General features: G+C 35.6%; 1 protein-coding gene across 6 annotated transcripts in view; it reads left to right on the plus strand.

Annotated features, from left to right (window-relative positions):
- MAP9 (microtubule associated protein 9) overlaps positions 1-18,219 on the plus strand; it is a 53,743-nt gene that overhangs the window by 12,568 nt on the left and 22,956 nt on the right. For 3 of the 6 annotated variants that reach the window (XM_018061637.1, XM_018061640.1, XM_018061638.1), the window contains exons 6-13: positions 4,224-4,317; positions 6,010-6,251; positions 8,023-8,093; positions 9,354-9,522; positions 10,498-10,587; positions 14,598-14,759; positions 14,879-15,024; positions 15,197-15,329. In XM_018061637.1, the coding sequence (XP_017917126.1) occupies positions 4,224-4,317; positions 6,010-6,251; positions 8,023-8,093; positions 9,354-9,522; positions 10,498-10,587; positions 14,598-14,759; positions 14,879-15,024; positions 15,197-15,329 (1,107 nt within the window). The remainder of the gene's footprint in view (positions 1-4,223; positions 4,318-6,009; positions 6,252-8,022; positions 8,094-9,353; positions 9,523-10,497; positions 10,588-14,597; positions 14,760-14,878; positions 15,025-15,196; positions 15,330-18,219) is intronic. The other 3 variants (XM_018061639.1, XM_018061641.1, XM_018061642.1) reach the window with 2 other exon arrangements.

Consider the following 18,219-nt stretch of genomic DNA (forward strand, 5'->3'; position numbering starts at 1 on the left):
AGTCATTTGACTTAGGGTCCACCTTAGTGTAGTATATCGTCATTTTAATTAATTCCATCTGAGATTCAGGATAGACACGAATCTTGAGGTACATTATTCAGACTGGTAGTGATGCCTAACTAAATCCTCTTTGTGATGCATGTTATGTCCCTTGATTAAATAAAAAAGTATTCCTAAAGTTTTTAAAGTAACATTATATAATGACAAAGTTTAATTGAAAAATATCTACTCATAATCCCGCCACTTAACAACAACAATGTTCATTATTCTTATTCCCTTTGGGGCTATTTTTCCTATACTTCAGTTCAGTTTAGTTCAGTTGCTCACTCGTGTCCGACTCTTTGCAACCCCATGAATCGCACACGCCAGGCCTCCCTGTCCATCACCAACTCCCGGAGTTCACTCAGACTCACGTCCATCGAGTCAGTGATGCCATCCAGCCATCTCATCCTCTGTTGTCCCCTTCTCCTCCTGCCTCCAGTCCCTCCCAGCATCAGAGTCTTTTCCAATGAGTCAGCTCTTCGCATGAGGTAGCCAAAGTACTGGAGTTTCAGCTTTAGCGTCATTCCTTCCAAAGAAATCCCAGGGCTGATATCCTTCAGAATGGACTGGTTGGATCTCCTTGCAGTCAAAGGGACTCTCAAGAGTTCTCGAGCACCACAGTTCAAAGGCATCAATTCTTTGGTGCTCAGCTTTCTTCACAGTCCAACTCACATCCATACATGACCACTGGAAAAACCATAGCCTTGACTAGACAGATCTTTGTTGGCAAAGTAATGTCTCTGCTTTTCAATATGCTATCTAGATTGGTCATAACTTTCCTTCCAAGGAGTAAGCGTCTTTTAATTTCATGGCTGCAGTCACCATCTGCAGTGATTTTGGAGCAATCCATTAGTGATGGAAGATGGAATGTCATGATAATTACATATCTATACTTTTCTGTTAAATTAATTCAGTATTCCTGGGGTAAAATCTGGTCAATCATAGTAGCTTATTTTAGTGTGAGATTTTCTTAATGTTTTGTTAAGACTTCTGTGTCTTTATTTATGGAGGCAGACTATAATATTTTCCTTATAATGTTATTGTCAGGCATGGGTATCATATGAATCGGGGAGTGTCTCTTAATCTTTGTTTTCTAAAATTTGGTATGAAACCAAAATTTGGTATCATTTTTCCCATAATTGGGAGACTTCACCAGCAAAGTTAAATGGGCCTAGAATTTTCTTTGTGGAGAGGTCTTTAATACTAAATTTGATTTTTTTCCTTTTTTGAATATATACTTTGGTATTCAGATTTGATACTGCATCGGTTTAGTAATTTTTGTCTAGAAATTTGACCACTTTTTCTGAGATGCTGTATTTATAAAGTTGTTTGTGATATTCCCTTATGCTTTTGATGGCAATAAAATTATTATGATATTCCATCTTCCATCTCTAATGTATAGTTTGTGTTTTCTGTCTTTTTTGTTAAATTTTGATAGGCATTGCCCAGTTTTGTTAAAACTTTTCTAAGAATCGATGTTGACTGTTAGTTTTCTCTATTGTTTGTTTCCAGTATCACTGATTTTTATTCTTTATTATTTCTTTCTTTTATTTTCTTTGGGTTTAATTTGCTTATTTTTAAGTTAGGAAATGTGTACCTTCATTTTAAGCTTTTCATTCTTTCTTTCAAAACTTTTAAAAACTATGAATTTTCCTCTAGTGCTTGATTAACAGCACCCATTTTTGATGACATTTATTTTCATTATCAGACTTCCCTGGTGGCTCAGATGATAAAAGCATCTGCCTATAATGCAGGAGACCCGGGTTCAGTCCCTGAGTTGGGAAGATGCCCTGGAGAAGGAAATGGCAACCCACTCCAGTACTGTTGCCTAGAAAATCCCATGGACGGAGTAGCCTGCTACTCCGTCCATGGGGTTGCAAAGAGTCAGACACAACTGAGCAACTTCACTTTCATTTTCATTATCATTCCTTTAAATATGTTTTCTAATTTTCCTTGTGATCTCTTTTTTGACCAAATGGTTATTTTATGGTGAATGATTTTAAACTTTTAGTCTTAGACTTTTAAAGAACTGAAAGAGTAGAATAAACTAGAATAAACATTTGTAGTTTTCTTAGACTTATATACCATTTCTAAGGATCCTCATTTCTTCCTTTAGATTCATTCATATTCCTTCTAATGTTATTTCCCTTCAATCTTAAGAACTTATTTTTATTTTTCTTGTAATATAGATTTGCCAGTGACAGGTTTGCTCAATCTTTACTTATCTAGAAAAATTCACTTCATCTTCATTTTTGAAGGATGACTTAGCTGAATATGTACTTGGCTGACAGTTCTCTTCTGCTACCTCCAGCTCTTTATAGGTTTCCATTGTTCCTGAACTCTATGATTTCTGTTAGAAAATCAGCAGAAATTTATCTTGCACTCATTATATAACATTTTGAGTTTTTTTTCTGACAGCTTTCAGGACTTTTTTTTTCAACACTTCATCTTTTTTCTTTGAATTACAATAATTTGACTACAATGTACCTAGGTGTAGTTTTTCTTTATATTTATCTTGCTTGGGTTTCGTTGAGGTTTCAGGATCTGCAAACTGATATTTTCCGTGAAAATGGGAAGTTGATTTTTTTTCTGTTTCATTTTCTTTTCTCTTGTTTGTACTCTAGTGCACTGAAATTTCTAATATGTCTCACTGATCTCTCATGTTCATGCCTCTTCAGTCTTTTTACCCTTTGTTTTCTTCAGTTTCTGTCTTCAGAGACTTTGAGTTCACTGCTTTTTTCTACCATATCTGATCTGCTGTTAAGTCTATCCAGTAATATTTTTTTTAATTTCAGTATTCTTCAACTCTGAAATTTCCTTTTTTTTTTTTGTATTTTCTATATCTAATAACAAGATACCCATCTGTTCCACCACTGTGTATATATTTTTCCTCCTAAATGCTTGAAGGTATTTATGAAACCTACTTTAAAGTTCTTGTTTGCCAATTGCAATGTCTGGGTCATTGCTGGGTTGGTTACTATAGACTTTTTTTGTTGTTTGTATTCATAGTATAAGTCACTATTTTCTGTTACTTAATTTTTTGATTGAATACTGAATATTATGGATGATAAGTTGTAGACATTTTGGATTCTATTATGTTTCTCTGAACATGTGTTCTATCCTACTTATTTTATGGCCAGACCCAAATTTCCAACTCTGTCTCTGTTGCCATGGACATTGACTAAAACTTCTGGGTTTTTTTGTTTGTTTGTTTCTTTTTTAACTTTCTAGCTACTACAATTTTACAGGGCTCTCTGAGGTCCTCTCCATGCCATGCATAGTTGAGCCAAGGGTTTGAGGTGGATTTTATATGTAGATTTTGGGGTTCTTGCTCTCTGCAGCTCTTCTCCAAATTTATTGGCTGATCATCTATTCCTAAACTCTATTCTCTGACTCCTCAAGCAAGTCTGGTAGGGTTGCAGCCTACTACTACTTGAGCTACACAGTTGGGGAAATTTTCTCAGGAGAAAAGGTACTAACTTGCAAATCTCCTTGGGTAAAGCTTCATCTCTTGGGGTAGACTCTGGTGTTTTAGTACTTCTGCCTTCTTCCCAGATGGTTTCTCTCTATTGCTTTTGACATTAAATATATGGGAAAAAAAATTAAAAATTTTATACAACAAAAATCAAACTTCTTATAGTATCATCACCCTTAGACTAGAGTATTATCCTATAAAGAGATGTTTAATATAGGAACACAAATATAATTACTTTATTTCATATATAATTATTTTATTTCAGATATAGTAATTTTGAGGAAAACTAAAGTGCATGAAATCTATGTACTTTTTAATATAAAATATTTGAAAGTAGCTACTTGGTTTTTGGGCTTCCCAGGTGGCATTTGTTTCAAACTAAGGGTTTTTAACCTATGATCTTTATGCTTTCTTAGAAAGTATATACTTTGAGGAAGAGATGTCAAATACTTAAATATTTCTGAGATTTGATTCTAGAGCAGTAGTAGTTTTGAAAATTGCTAAAAATAGATTTAGAAGTTTCAGTTAAAGAACTGAAATAGCTCTTAATTTGAAAGTAAAGTATATTATAACCTCCTTTGACTTAACCCTATGGTGTTTCAGTAGAAAACTAATAATGCATATTTCAGAGTTATGAAGTAGTCTTAATACTGCTATTGCCCTCCACAAATCTTGAGAACTAAACTTACATAGTTTCTTTAAATAGGATCCACAGTTAACAAGTATACCATCATCATCTGTTAAAGAAAATCTTAAAGATTCCTTTTCACTAGGATCTGAAGAGAAAGCCTCCATTACAGGTGATTATATTAAAGTATCCTACCTTATTTTATTTGTGAATTTCTGTATTGCTTAGAATGCCATAGAAGTATGCCAAAGGAGTAATACTTCACATAGTTGCAGGAACAATATGTTTGTGTTTGCCTGAGTTTTAATCTTGATGATGCAGTTTACTAACCTTGTGATTATAGATGCAGAACTTAATTTCTCAGCGCCTCACTCCACCAAGTTATAATAATCAAACTCATTAGGCTATTGTGAAAATTAATTGACACTATGCATTTTAGCCACTAACTCAGTTCTTGACACAAGTAGAGTATTTGCTAAGGGTGAGCTATTATCATGTATTTGTTGCTCCAACACTCAGCATAATGGTTAGGTGGACTTTTAAATTGAGACTAAGGTGGACTTAAATCCAGGTACAACCACATGAGAAGGTAGCTGACCTTTCTGGCTCTATCTATGGATCTTTAAAATGGGCATAAGTGTAGAGTGGTTGTGAGAATTAAATTAATTAACACATGTGAAGCACATATAACAGGACCATAGTTAACACACAGTAAGTGTGATGTATGAATAAGTTAACATTCTTTCTTTCCTTAGTCCTGTGACATATAAAGGCATTGCTGTTTCTAAGGTTGGGGTGTATAACTAACATTTATTAAGTGCTTACTATGTAGTATAATTTTTATCATTTTACAGATGAAAAAAACTGAAGTGCAAAGATATTGGGAAACATACCTAAGGTCAGTGATGGAGCCATAATTTGAATCTTTGGCTCCAAAGTCCTTGTTCTTTTCAGTTCTTTTCACTGAGTGCATTGATTAGCAGAATACATTATTGATACTTTGAATCATGAGTACTGTCCAAATATGAACATATAATTGGAATTATAAGGTGATATTATATCTAACTTACCTCAAAATGAGTTCCCCAAAAATGGCTGTAATGAAAGCCTCAGCATTAAGACTTTGACAGTGAAGATATAGGTTTGGCCAGATACTGGTAGAACTGAAAGTTGGTGATCAGCACAGAAAGCACTGATTTTCTGTTGTACATTCTAAAGTGTGATAGAATCAAAATAGTAGAAGCAACTCTGCAAAAGCAAAACTGAGTCCTCCATGCCAGAGCCTAAGCCTGTTCCTAGAGCACTGAGATGGTGAGTATTAGGCCTTCCTTTCCTGCCTTTTGTTATCAGAGGCAACACTGCATCTTAGTGGGAGTAAAACTCTGGCAGATGACTTTATTCTCTGTGTGGTAGACTCTTCTAGAATTGCATTGATTCTTGGTTTTCTCTGTATCTGTACAATTTCACAACTACATTGCTAGTAACTGTGGTAGCTTAGAGATCTACACCTTTTGTTCCAGCTAAGAAACACAGGCTTTTAAATAGAATAGATATTGTTATCTCATTTCCTTGATTTATACAAGCATTTGTGACGTGTCTATATTTCAGGATGGTTATTCCATTCTATTTACTTTATGATATTTTTCTAAGGTGTGCCAAATGCTTTAGTAGGTTTAGTAGCCATTTTCTCTCTGTTATAGATCACTTTGGAAAAATGTTTATTCAAGTTGAATATGGTTGTTTTCTCCATTTCTATTTTGCAAGATAGATCAAAGACAGTTTTCATTTAGCAGAAAGCAAATGAATCAGTTATCCACCTCATTAATTCAGAAGGGAGATTTAATTCTGTTACTTTATCACAAAGTAGATCAGAATGAAGAACGCACTGAAAGCCATAATTCCTTGAAATCAACCGAAAATGAAAAGAACTCCTTTTTGATAGACTTTGTTACTACTACACTTGAGAAACCCAAGGAAAGTCAAGTGACTGTTGGTGATGTTGAAGAAGAAAAGGAGAAAGCTGAACTGATTATGAATGATGACTTAACAGCTAAAGATCCACCACTACTACAGCTTCAGAGTATCTTATGTACTGAGTCTTCAAAGGTATTTATATAAAATTATGCCTTCTATACTATACCTTAAAACTCCACATAGGACTCTTAAATGTTTTATCTGTCATGTTAGGCACTTCTGAATTGTCTGTGTGAGACTCATCTTCTGACAGTGATATCATACTGCCATGTGGTCCTTACTCAGTGGAATTTTCACTTCAGAGACGTGTTGGAGTGAATACAGTAAAGCCCAACATTTCTTTAAAATTCTCAGAGGCATATGATCATAATATTCTTTTAAATGTTTCAGAAATACATACCCAGAAGTGGGTAGATTTCTATAGGTCTTCACGTTATAAAAATATAGCTGTATGGAATAATTTCTGAAGGTTTGGAATTAGTGAAAGGTATTCCTTTGGATATCATCTTTAAATACTTTGAAAAAATTTAAAATAAAAATCTTTTAAGAAATATTTATCAGTATCCATACCTATTTAAATGGAAGGACAGGGTCATTATCAAGAATATTATTATCATTACCTTGAGAACCAGATTTGTGATAGGTAGGATTACTTGTCCCTACGCAATACTGCAGGCGGCCTTGGTGACTTAGAGGTAAAGAATCTGCCTGCCAATGCAGGGAACACGGGTTCGTCCCTGGGTTGGGAAGATCCCCTGGAGAAGGGAATGGCAACCCACTCCAGTATTTTTGCCTGTGAAATCCCAGGAACAAAGGAGCCTACAGTCCATGGGGTTGCAAAGAGTTGAACAACAAACAGCAATATACTATATTACACTAGAGTACTATACTGTTAAAATTTATGGTGGAGCATTTTTAGTGTCTGTTTTCCTGAGTTTTCTTTATCCAGTTTCTCCTGCAATTAACTGGTAGATATCTAAATTTACTATTGGGGAAAATAACATTTATCTGAAAACTTGTGGTCAAACAGGACTTTTATAATACAGGCTATTAGATTTTTATTACATTTTAAGGAGAAGGTTCATTAAGCCATATAGCAGGTATATTTCCATAGGAAAAACACTAATGCCAAGTTAGGGGTGTGTTTACATCTGTGCTCTCATGTTAGTGCTAGCACCCATCTGTCTGTGGAAAGTAGAAAAGTCATTCCTTAAAAGGAAGAATGGTATTCTGGAATTTAAAGACGGGGTTTTAGAAATGTGTAACAGAGGTAATTCTAAATTAGAACAGGTGATTTATATATAGCAAGTAAGATTATAACATGTTTCTTTTGATTGAATCTTTGGCTTTATCCTTACTTGTTACCAAGTGACTTTAAGTCTGAATAAGTAATTCCCCTCTAAGGTCTCTCCGCTGGACTCTCATCATGGAATAAAATGCAGGCTTCTCGCCACTGCCTGGAGATCTCTCGTGGTTCTTTCTGGACCTCATGCTCCTGAGCTGTCCCTGATGCTCACTGTGTCTCAGCGCCTTTCACTGGCTTCTGCTTCTCACAGCTATCAAGGTCTCCACAGAGCGTCACATGGCCCTTTTCTATCCATCATCTGTCTGAGCTCTGATGTCACGTCCTCAGGGGCCCTTCCCTGATCACCTGCATTAAAGTAGCTCCTCACCTCCACTCTGACACTGCCATTACACCCTACTTTATCACTTTCATGAGTCACAGTATTTATGTGTTTACTCTCAGTGAGTTTCCCTGAAATGTGATACCCTTATTTGTTCCTGGTGACCGCTATGCTTAACAGATAGTAGATGCTCAAAAAACATTGACTTTCTAGCAGTTGCCCTCTAACTATAATTGTGATATATACAGTGAGTAATTGTTTGCTTTTTTATTTAATAGAAAGCAATTCAAGATAGAAATATGAAGAATAAAAAATCAACAAATAATAGAGCCTCCAGTGCATCTGGCAGGTAATAAAGTTTTCATTTTCCTTCAGTTATAGGTTTATATTTCAGCAAAGCAGGTTTTAGTTTAATTACTGAAAGTAAATTTCATTTGGTATTCTTAATTTTCTTCTTATGAGAAGAATGAATTAGTTACTTTATGATCCATCCCCCTAGTTGAATATATTCTTTTTAAAAGGGATTGATTAAGGATCCTCTAAGTTCTGCATTGCTCATGAGATGGAGTTTCTTTCTCCTGTTTTTCCTGAGACAGTAGATATAAAGTAGTAATAAAGCTGAGGTCTAGCATTCACCTTCTCTGTTAACTGCCTTTGTCCAACACATATAAAATTATACTTTAAACTTTGAGGTTCTGTGCACTAAGTTGGTTTATTAAAGTGATAAGAACTGATCATCATTCACACTGATGCCTAACTCATAGGTGCTAATCAAAACCTTCAGCATCTTTTAAATTATCATTACTCAAATAGAACAGGGGTCAGCAAACTTCTTCAGTGAATTTGCCAGTTAGTACATAGGGCAGGTGCTATAGGCCATATGATCCGTGTTGTAATTACTCACATCTGCTATTATAGCAGGGAAGCCATTGTTGGCATTATGAAAATAAATGAAATAGCTGTGGTGTAATAACTTTATATACCAGAAGAGATCATGAGCCAGATTTTCCCACCAACCCCAAGTTAGTGGTTATTAGTCTAACTTTATATTTAAGATGGTTTATGTAGCAAAATGGGGCTTCTCTGGTGGATCAGCAGTAAAGAATCTGCCTGCCGACGCAGGAGAAGGGGTTTGTTCCCTGGAGAAGGAAATGGCAACCGCTCCAGTATTCTTGCCTGGGAAATCCCATGAACAGAGGAGCCTGGCAGGCCACAGTCCATGGGGTTGCAGAGTTGAACGTGACTTAGCGACTAAATAACAGTGCAGCAGCAGCAATGTAGCAAAATAATACAAGAAACTATTAAAACCTACTTATTGATATTGTTTTTTTCCCATGTAACTTGAATCCATGTTTTTTAAAAGTGTTTTAATCATAAATAACCTAAAAAGAAAAATTACTTTGAAGCTATATGTAAATTAAAGTAATAAAATTTAAATTATATTGAAGGGGTCTTTGTGTACTAATAAAATACCTCATCATTTTCAAAGTAATTATAATTTATTAAAATATAATGTAGTTTTTAGATATAGTAGTTTCAAAATCTAATGAATCTTTCTTCTACCATTGTAATTGTAATAGTTTCTTTTGATTCATTTGGATCTTTTCAGATTAATGACCTCTGAGTTCTTAAAGAAGCCTAGTTCTCTAAGGAGGATTCCATCGACAGCTCCAGCTTCTCACTATTTAGGGACTTTGAGAGTCTTGGACCAAAAGCCCTCACAGAAACAGAACACAGAACCTGACAGAGCAGATAATCTAAGGGCAACTGTTTATCAGGTAAAAAGGAAAATTTTTTTTAAATTAGAGTTAATCACATAAGATTTTTTTATCAGGGAGTAAAATGAACCTGTCAGAAATGATGATTTATCAACTCATTTCCTTTATAATACCTGAGCAATCCAAATCTCCTCCCAAGTTTGCTTTGTGTGTGTTAATCGTTCAGTTGTGTTCAACTCTTTGTGACCCCCATGAACTATAGCCCGCCAAGCTTCTCTGTCCATGAAATTCTCCAGGCAAGAATACTAGGGTGAGTTGCCATTCCCTTCTCCAGGGGATCTTCCCAACCCAGGAATTGAACCTAGATCTCCCTTACTGCAGGCAGATTCTTTACCATCTGAGCCACCAGGGCTACTTTAAACTTTGCTGAACTGATCATAATTGTAAAGAAAGAGAATTTGCCATAGGAATTGATAAAAATATAACAAAAGCAAAATATAGTTATGGTATATCTATGTTTTTATACTTTTTCAACTTAAAGTTTCTATTGTTATGAACAAAAGTGTTTTAATATTTTTTTCTTTCCTGAGACTTTTTGTATTTGAGTTAAACTTACCTAGAAAAAAGCTGTTCTAATTTTTCAAAGTTCCAAACAGATGTTTTTTTTGGTCTTATTTTATATAAAATACAAATAGAAAATGTATTTTAATATGTATTTTTAATGCATAGAAATATGAAAATAGAAAATTGTCTCTGTGAATTTCAGAGAAAATGTTAATATATTCAGTCATCATAGTCAGTCTTTGAAATCTGTTCCCAGGACTGAGAAAGATAACATAGATATGATTTTCTTAATTCTTGCTCATTGTTATATATTAGAATATTATCAGAAAAAGAGGAATGATATTAGCACATATAAAGTTTGTAAGGTTTATGTTTTTTTTAAGTTTTAATTATATATTTCAGAAATAAATAAGAATTCTAATTCATTTGTAAAACTTTGTATAACATATAGCCTTTTTCTTCTTCTCACAGGAGTGGTTAGAAAAGAAAAATATTTATTTACATGAAATGCACAGAATTAAAAGAATTGAAAGTGAAAACTTAAGGATTCAGAATGAACAGGTATTCTGAAATACAGAAATGAAAAATATTCTGAATTTTTAAGTGAGTAAAATAGTCTCGAATGCTTATATATTTTCAAATCACCTGTTTTTTAAATGGTGAAATAAATTGTATATAAAAGAAATGATTTCTGATTTTATTTCTCTAGTCCTTTATACATTTTTAGTTGATATAACTGGTTTACATGAAAACATAGATACACAAATTTTCTTATATGTCTGCAATAATTTTGGCACTATTGATTATGAATATTTTTTTCTTGTGACCATGTACCTATTTCATTCTTAAAAATTACCTTCAGTATTACAACTTAGCCAAGAATATAAAGGGTCTTCAGACATTAACCTTCAGTTGTCCTCTTTTCTTGATTCATGGACCTAACATTCCAGGTTCCTATGCAATATTGCTCTTTACAGCATCAGACCTTGCTTCTACCACCAGACACATCTACAACTGGGTATTATTTTTGCTATGGCTCCATCCCTTCATTCTTTCTGGAGTTATTTCTCCACTGATCTCCAGTAGCATATTGGGCACCTACCGACCTGGGGAGTTCCTCTTTCAGTATCCTGTCATTTTGCCTTTTCATACTGTTCATGGGGTTCTCAAGGCAAGAATAGTGAAGTGGTTTGCCATTCTCTTCCTCCAGTGGACCACATTCTGTCAGAGCACTCCACCATGACCCACCCGTCTTGGGTGGCCCCACAAGGCATGGCTTAGTTTCATTGAGTTAGACAAGGCTGTGGTTCTAGTGTGGTTAGATTGACTAGTTTTCTGTGATTATGGTCTCAGTGTGTCTGCCCTCTGATGCCTTCTCGCAACACCTACCATCTTGCTTGGGTTTCTCTTTACATTGGACGTGGGGTATCTCTTCACAGCTGCTCCAGCAAAGCACAGCCGCTGCTCCTTACCTTGGTCAAGGGGTATCTCTTCACAGCCGCCCCTCCTGACCTTGAACACGGAGTAGCTCCTCTTGGTGCTCCTGTGCTTGTGCAGCCGCCACTCCTTGGACATGGGGTAGCTCCTCCCAGCCACCGCCCCTGACCTCGGACTTGGGGTAGCTCCTCTTAGCAGATGCTGCGCCATCACAGCCTGGCACTCTCGGCCACCACCCCAACATTGAGCAAGGGGTAGCTCCTCTCGGCCATGTTTCCGCACGGTCTGTCGTAGCCAGCGCGCTTCTGTCGTGGGTCTGTCACAGCCAAAGCGCTGAACATTTCGTGCAAAGATGGGCTTGATAAAGGGCAGAAATGGGATGGACCTAACAGAAGGAGAAGATATTAAGAAGAGGTGGCAAGAATACACAGAAGAACTGTACCAAAAAGATCTTCACGACGCAGATAATCACAATGGTGTGATCACTCACCCAGAGCCAGACATCCTGGAACATGAAGTCAAGTGGGCCTTAGAAAACATCACTACGAACAAAGCTAGTGGAAGTGATGGAATTCCAGTTGAGCTATTTTAAATCCTGGAAGATGATGCTGTGAAAGTGCTGCACTCAATATGCCAGCAAATTTGGAAAACTCAGCAGTGGCCACAGGACAGGAAAAGGTCCGTTTTCATTCCAGTCCCAAAGAAAGGCAATGCCAAAGAATGCTCAAACTACCACACAAGTGCACTCATCTCACAGGCTGGTAAAGTAATGCTCAAAATTTTCCAAGCCAGGCTTCAGCAATACATGAACTGTGAACTTCCGGATGTTCAAGCTGGTTTTAGAAAAGGCAGAGGAACCAGAGATCAAATTGCCAACATCCGCTGGATCATGGAAAAAGCAAGGGACTTCCAGAAAAACATCTATTTCTGCTTTATTGACTATGCCAAAGCCTTTGACTATGTGGATCACAATAAACTGTGGAAAATTCTGAAAGAGATGGGAATACCAGACCACCTGACCTGCTTCTTGAGAAACCTATATGCATGTTAGGAAGCAACAGTTAGAATTGGACATGGAACAACAGATTCCAAATAGGAAAAGGAGTACGTCAAGGCTGTATATTGTCACCCTGCTTATTTAACTTCTATGCAGAGTACATCATGAGAAACTCTGGGCTGGAAGAAGCACAAGCTGGAATCAAGATTGCAAGGAGAAAGATCAATAACCTCAGATATGCAGATGACACCACCCTTATGGCAGAAAGTGAAGAGGAACTAAAAAGCCTCTTGATGAAAGTGAAAGAGGAGAGTGAAAAAGTTGGCTTAAAGCTCAGCATACAGAAAATGAAGATCATGGCATCCAGTCCCATCACTTCATGGGCAATAGATGGTGAAACAGTGGAAACAGTGTCAGACTTTATTTTTTTTGGCTCCAAAATCACTGCAGACAGTGATTGCAGCCATGACATTAAAAGACGCTTACTCCTTGGAAGGAAAGTTATGACCAACCTAGATAGCATATTGAAAAGCAGAGACATTACTTTGCCAACAGTTGTCCGTCTAGTCAAGGCTATGGTTTTTCCAGTAGTCATGTATGGATGTGAGAGTAGGACTATAAAGAAAGCTGAGTGTTGAAGAATTGATGCTTTTGAACTGTGGTGTTGGAGAAGACTCTTGAGAGTCCCTTGGACTGCAAAGGATTCAACCAGTCCATCCTAAAGGAGATCAGTCCTGGGTGTTCATTGGAAGGAATGATGCTGAAGCTGAAACTCCAATACTTTGGCCACCTCATGTGAAGAGTTGACTCATTGGAAAAGACCCTGATGCTGGGAGGGATTGGGGGGCAGGAGGAGAAGGGGATGACAGAGGATGAGATGTCTGGATGGCATCACCGACTTGATGAACATGCGTTTGAGTGAACTCTGGGAGTTGGTGATGGACAGGGAGGCCTGGTGTGCTGCGATTCATGGGGTGTCAAAGAGTCGGACATGACTGAGCAACTGAACTGAACTGAACTGTCCTCTTTTCTATCTTGGATTTTTTTGTCTATAAGACCAACCTCTACCTGAGTGATTGCCCCTGTCCTTCCCATTGAATGGAGCTGGGCTCTCATTTCAATCTCACTTGTACTTCACTTTCTGCCTGTAACTCCTGCCCCATAGCCTACAACATGCTCATTTGTTTCTCATCTACTCAAGTAAAACCACTGAAAAAAAAAAAAAAAACCAGAATAAAACCCATCATTGTGTTTTTTAATACTACCATGAATAGAAATAATGCTGAGTGGAGCAGCCCTGCAGGTGGGGTGCTTGGACTCTGGGCCATGTTTAAGCTTGATCTGCCATAGTCAGTGCCAGACACCTCATTTGGTCTTCACAGCTCAGTGAGGGTGGCCATACTCCTTCTAAATTATGTTATCTCTGTAATAAATGTTTATAGCATTTAATCCTAAGGAATATTATAAGGCAAACAGAATATTATGGGATTAGACTGAAGTAAGTAAAGTAATAACATTTTCCAGTCTGGCCCATGTTTTCAACATTTGGGACATGTTTATGCAGTAAGAATTGTATGCTCTGATGTCAGGCAAAACTCAGGGTTAAAACAAAGACCTGTGGCTTACTGTGCGACTTGCCCAATTTATCTTACTTTGACTGTAATTTTAAACTGAAATAAGGTAATTGGCACTGCAGAGTGCTCATAATGAAATATTGCATTAAAAGAAAAATATCAGGGAAGTTACAGGCCAGAGAGGTAATTAAAAAATTTTTTTTTAATTACTAATTTTACCCTGATATTTTTCTTTTAATGCAGTATTTCATTATGAGCACTTTACAGCACCAATTAACCAATTTCTGTTTACTCTGAAAACATTTGTTCAGTACACTTCCCAAAAATGGTTCCTTCCCATGCATGGTAGTACATCAATATCTGAGAAGTGCTTAGAAAAGGATATTTTAAAATATAGTGAATAATTCAGATAACATTTTTTATAAGTTAATTTTTCTAAATCATTTAAGATAGATTGCCTTGAAACCTAACATTAAAGGAAAAGACACATACTTATATGTATATCTATATCTATCTATATTTGTAATATTCATACACATATGACTATTATTTTTCCAAAATAGAAGAGAGCTGCTAAGAGAGAAGAAGCCTTAGCATCATTTGAGGCCTGGAAAGCCATGAAAGAAAAGGAAGCAAAGAAGATAGCTGCAAAAAAAAGGCTTGAGGAAAAAAACAAAAAGAAAACTGAAGAAGAAAATGCTATGAGAAAAGGAGAAGCATTGCAAGTATGCAATAGCCTTAATATCTTTCTTAATTTTAAATGTTTGAAAATTAGTGATTATCTGAACTTTAACTATTTTATTATATTCACATTCAATAAGAAGGTGATTCTTAACTTCTTCAGGCTTTTGAAAACTGGAAAGCAAAAAAGATGGAATACCTTAAGGAGAAAAATAAAAAAGAGAAAGAATGTGAAAGAGCAAAGAAACAGAAAGAGGAGGAAACTGTTGCTGAGAAAAGAAAAGATAACTTAACTGCTGTTGAAAAATGGTAATCTAAAATAGCAAGTGTTTTGATAGATCTTAAATTAGTAACACTTTAGGTTTTTCTAAAATTCATTTACTTGAATGTATTAATGTATCAATCTTACTGCAGACACATTAGGGAATCTTTATTATATATTCTCCTTTAACTTGCCAATGTTTTATACTACCCTACATAGGAATGAAAAAAAGGAAGTTTTTTTCAAGGAAAAGGAAAAAGTAAAAATACATGAGAAAAGAAAAGAAGAACTGAAAAGAGCTGAGAAAAAGGAAAAAGATAAACAAGCTCTCGAGGAATATGAAAAATGGCTGGTAGGTGTTCTTTGTTAATGCAGATATGTATCTTAAATGTACTTTTTGTGACTTTTCTGTCCCTAATTCCAGTTCTGTTTGTCTCATGCCTACTGACTCTTTCTGCCTGGAAGTTGCCGTGTTGAATTCATCCTCTCCTTCTACATATATCGTAATTTCTTCCGTCTACTCATTTATATTAATGATTGTGTGTGTGCTCAGTGATGTCTGACTCTTTGTGACTCAGTGGACTGTAGCCCACCAGGCTCTTCTGTCCATGGGGTTTTCCAGGCAAGCATCCTGGAGTGGGTTGCCATTCCCTTCTGCATGGGATCTTTCTGGCCCAGGGATAAAACCCTGGTCTCCCACATCACAAGCAGATTACCGTCTGAGCCATCTGGGAATCATTAATGATTCTACTATTCCTTAAACCACTCAGGCTTAAAACTTTAGTGATAATATTGTTGCCCATTTATCCTTTGCCATAATTCTCATATCTAAAATCATAAAAAGCTGACAAGTGTATTACTGAAGATATACCAGGTTAGTTTATGTAGAACTTGGTCCCAACACACAGTAAAATAGTATTTAATGAGAAAGTTATTTCATTTTTTATTTCCTTTTGATCTTCCTGATGACCTCAAGGAGACGGTCTTACTTAAGTGGTTTTTTAATGAAAGAAAGCAAGTGTGAAGATTGGGAGAAATGATAATAAATGACTTCATATTTTTTTTTTGTTTCTTTCAATATTCTTATGTTTATACTTGCTTTTCATTGAGGGCAAGCAAAATATCATTTTCTATCTTAAAGCATCAATATAAATATGTATTTTATTAATTGATTTTTGAATAAGTAAATACATTTCAGATGAATAAGTATTTTGTATGCTAAGTTGCTTTTGGCATGTCTGACTCTTTGCAACCCCATCAACTGTAGCCTACCAGGCTCCTCTGTCCATGGGATTCTCCAGGCAAGGTCAGGCAGGTTTTTTACCACTAGTGCCACCCTGGGAAGCCTGATTGAATACTTCACATTAGTCAAAAAGTGAAAAATTTCTCCACAGGGATTAGGGCCCAATAGGGTTTCTGATTAAAAAATTCATGTATTTTGACATGAATTTTTGAATTCGTGTCTATCAGCAAGTTAAAAGTATGTCATTCAGACTTTTTTTTTTTTGCATATTTTTGAATCTTTTGCGTTTTTGTATTCTCTGGTTAGGATTGAGGTTGAGCATTTTTCATTTGTATAAAGATTAATTGTATTTATTTTTTCTGTAAAGAGTCCATTTTACACTGAACATAAACTGAACATTTTTTCATTGGTCTTTCTCTTATTGATTTCTAGAAGCTTTTATATGTACTAGGGAAATTAGCCTATCATTTCTGATATGAGTTACAGAATTTTTTTCCCCATTGTATTGTATTGTCAACTTTGCTCATATTATTTAATGAAGAATTTAATTTTATTTTCAGGTGTCAAATCTATTAGTCTTTTATATGGCTTCTCAATTTTAGGAATAGTTGAAAGGACCTTCTCCAAAATCTGAAGTCAAAGCTCTCATTTTTCTTCTAATAAGATTATGATTTTAATATCTTAACATTTTAACATTTGCTCCATTTAGAACTTGTCCTGGTGTATGATGGAAAATATGATTCCATTTTTATTTTTTCCAAATGCATCCTTCATGAAACAACACATCTTTTACCCACTTATTTGAGATACATTAGATCATTCTGATATTTTTGGGTCTGTTTCTTGACTTTCTGTTTCATTCGTCAGTCTCACTAGAAATATTCCAGTGCTATGCTCTTCCCCTTATCAGGACTTTATATATTTTCATATGTTTGTGTTAATCTCCCTTTATAACTTCATTCAAAGTATTTCTGAATATTCTAGATTTCTTCACATAAAGTTTAGAATCAGTAACTAGAGAAGCACACAGGACCCAAAGCAGGCTATTTAAAGGTAGGATAAAAGATGAAATACCTAGGAATAAACTTAGGAAATGCACAAGACCAGTATGAAGAAAACTTTAGAATACTCCAGAAGTACACAAATGAATATTTGAGAAATTAGAACAAAACTACCCTCGGATAGAAACGATATTATAATGATATGATAAAGATGTCAGTTTTTCCCTGAAGTAATTTGCAAATGTAATGTAATCCTAATAAAAATACCAACAGAATTTATTCTCGTGTATGTGTTGACTAGTACTGCTATAATGCTAAATCTATTCAGAGAAATAGTAATAAAATAAGGCAATCAAAGTTGCTTCAGTGGTTTGAATGAGAATAGTAATGTTCTATGATGACTGTCTTAGACTGAACTTTTAATGCTTTATTATTTAAGCTTTGTTCTAAGAAAAATTAAAAATGTCCTTATATTAAGGAGATGCATGCTAATTCTACTAGTATCTCTTACAGTAGTGCATGTGTGCTCAATTCGTTCAGTCATGCTGGATTCTTTGGACTTGTAGCCTACCAGGCCCCTCTGTCCGCGGGATTCTTTAATCAAGAACACTAGAGTGGGTTGCCATGTCCTCCTCCAGGGGATCTTCCCAACCCAGGGATCGAATTTGTGTCTCTTACTTCTAGTTCATTATCAGGCTGGTTCTTTACCACTAGCACCACCTGGGAAGCCCTTTAGAGTACTGATTGAATATAAATGTCTCACTTTTCAGTTTTATTTTCACATTGTCTCAAAAATTGGATAGAATTTGCCAAATGACTAAGTCATACATGACTAATGTGAAATAGTAAGTTAGGTACATTATGTTTTATATGATGTTTAGTCACTTTCTCATTCTAATCAATCCTTTGGAGAACAAAAACTCATCAAAGACATAAGACAAAATAACTTGTTCTGATGTACAGTATATCCCTAAAATATAGTGCTACCTAAAAAAAAG

Source organism: Capra hircus, chromosome 17 (assembly GCF_001704415.2).
Source record: "Capra hircus breed San Clemente chromosome 17, ASM170441v1, whole genome shotgun sequence".
NCBI classification, from domain to species: Eukaryota; Metazoa; Chordata; class Mammalia; order Artiodactyla; family Bovidae; genus Capra; species Capra hircus.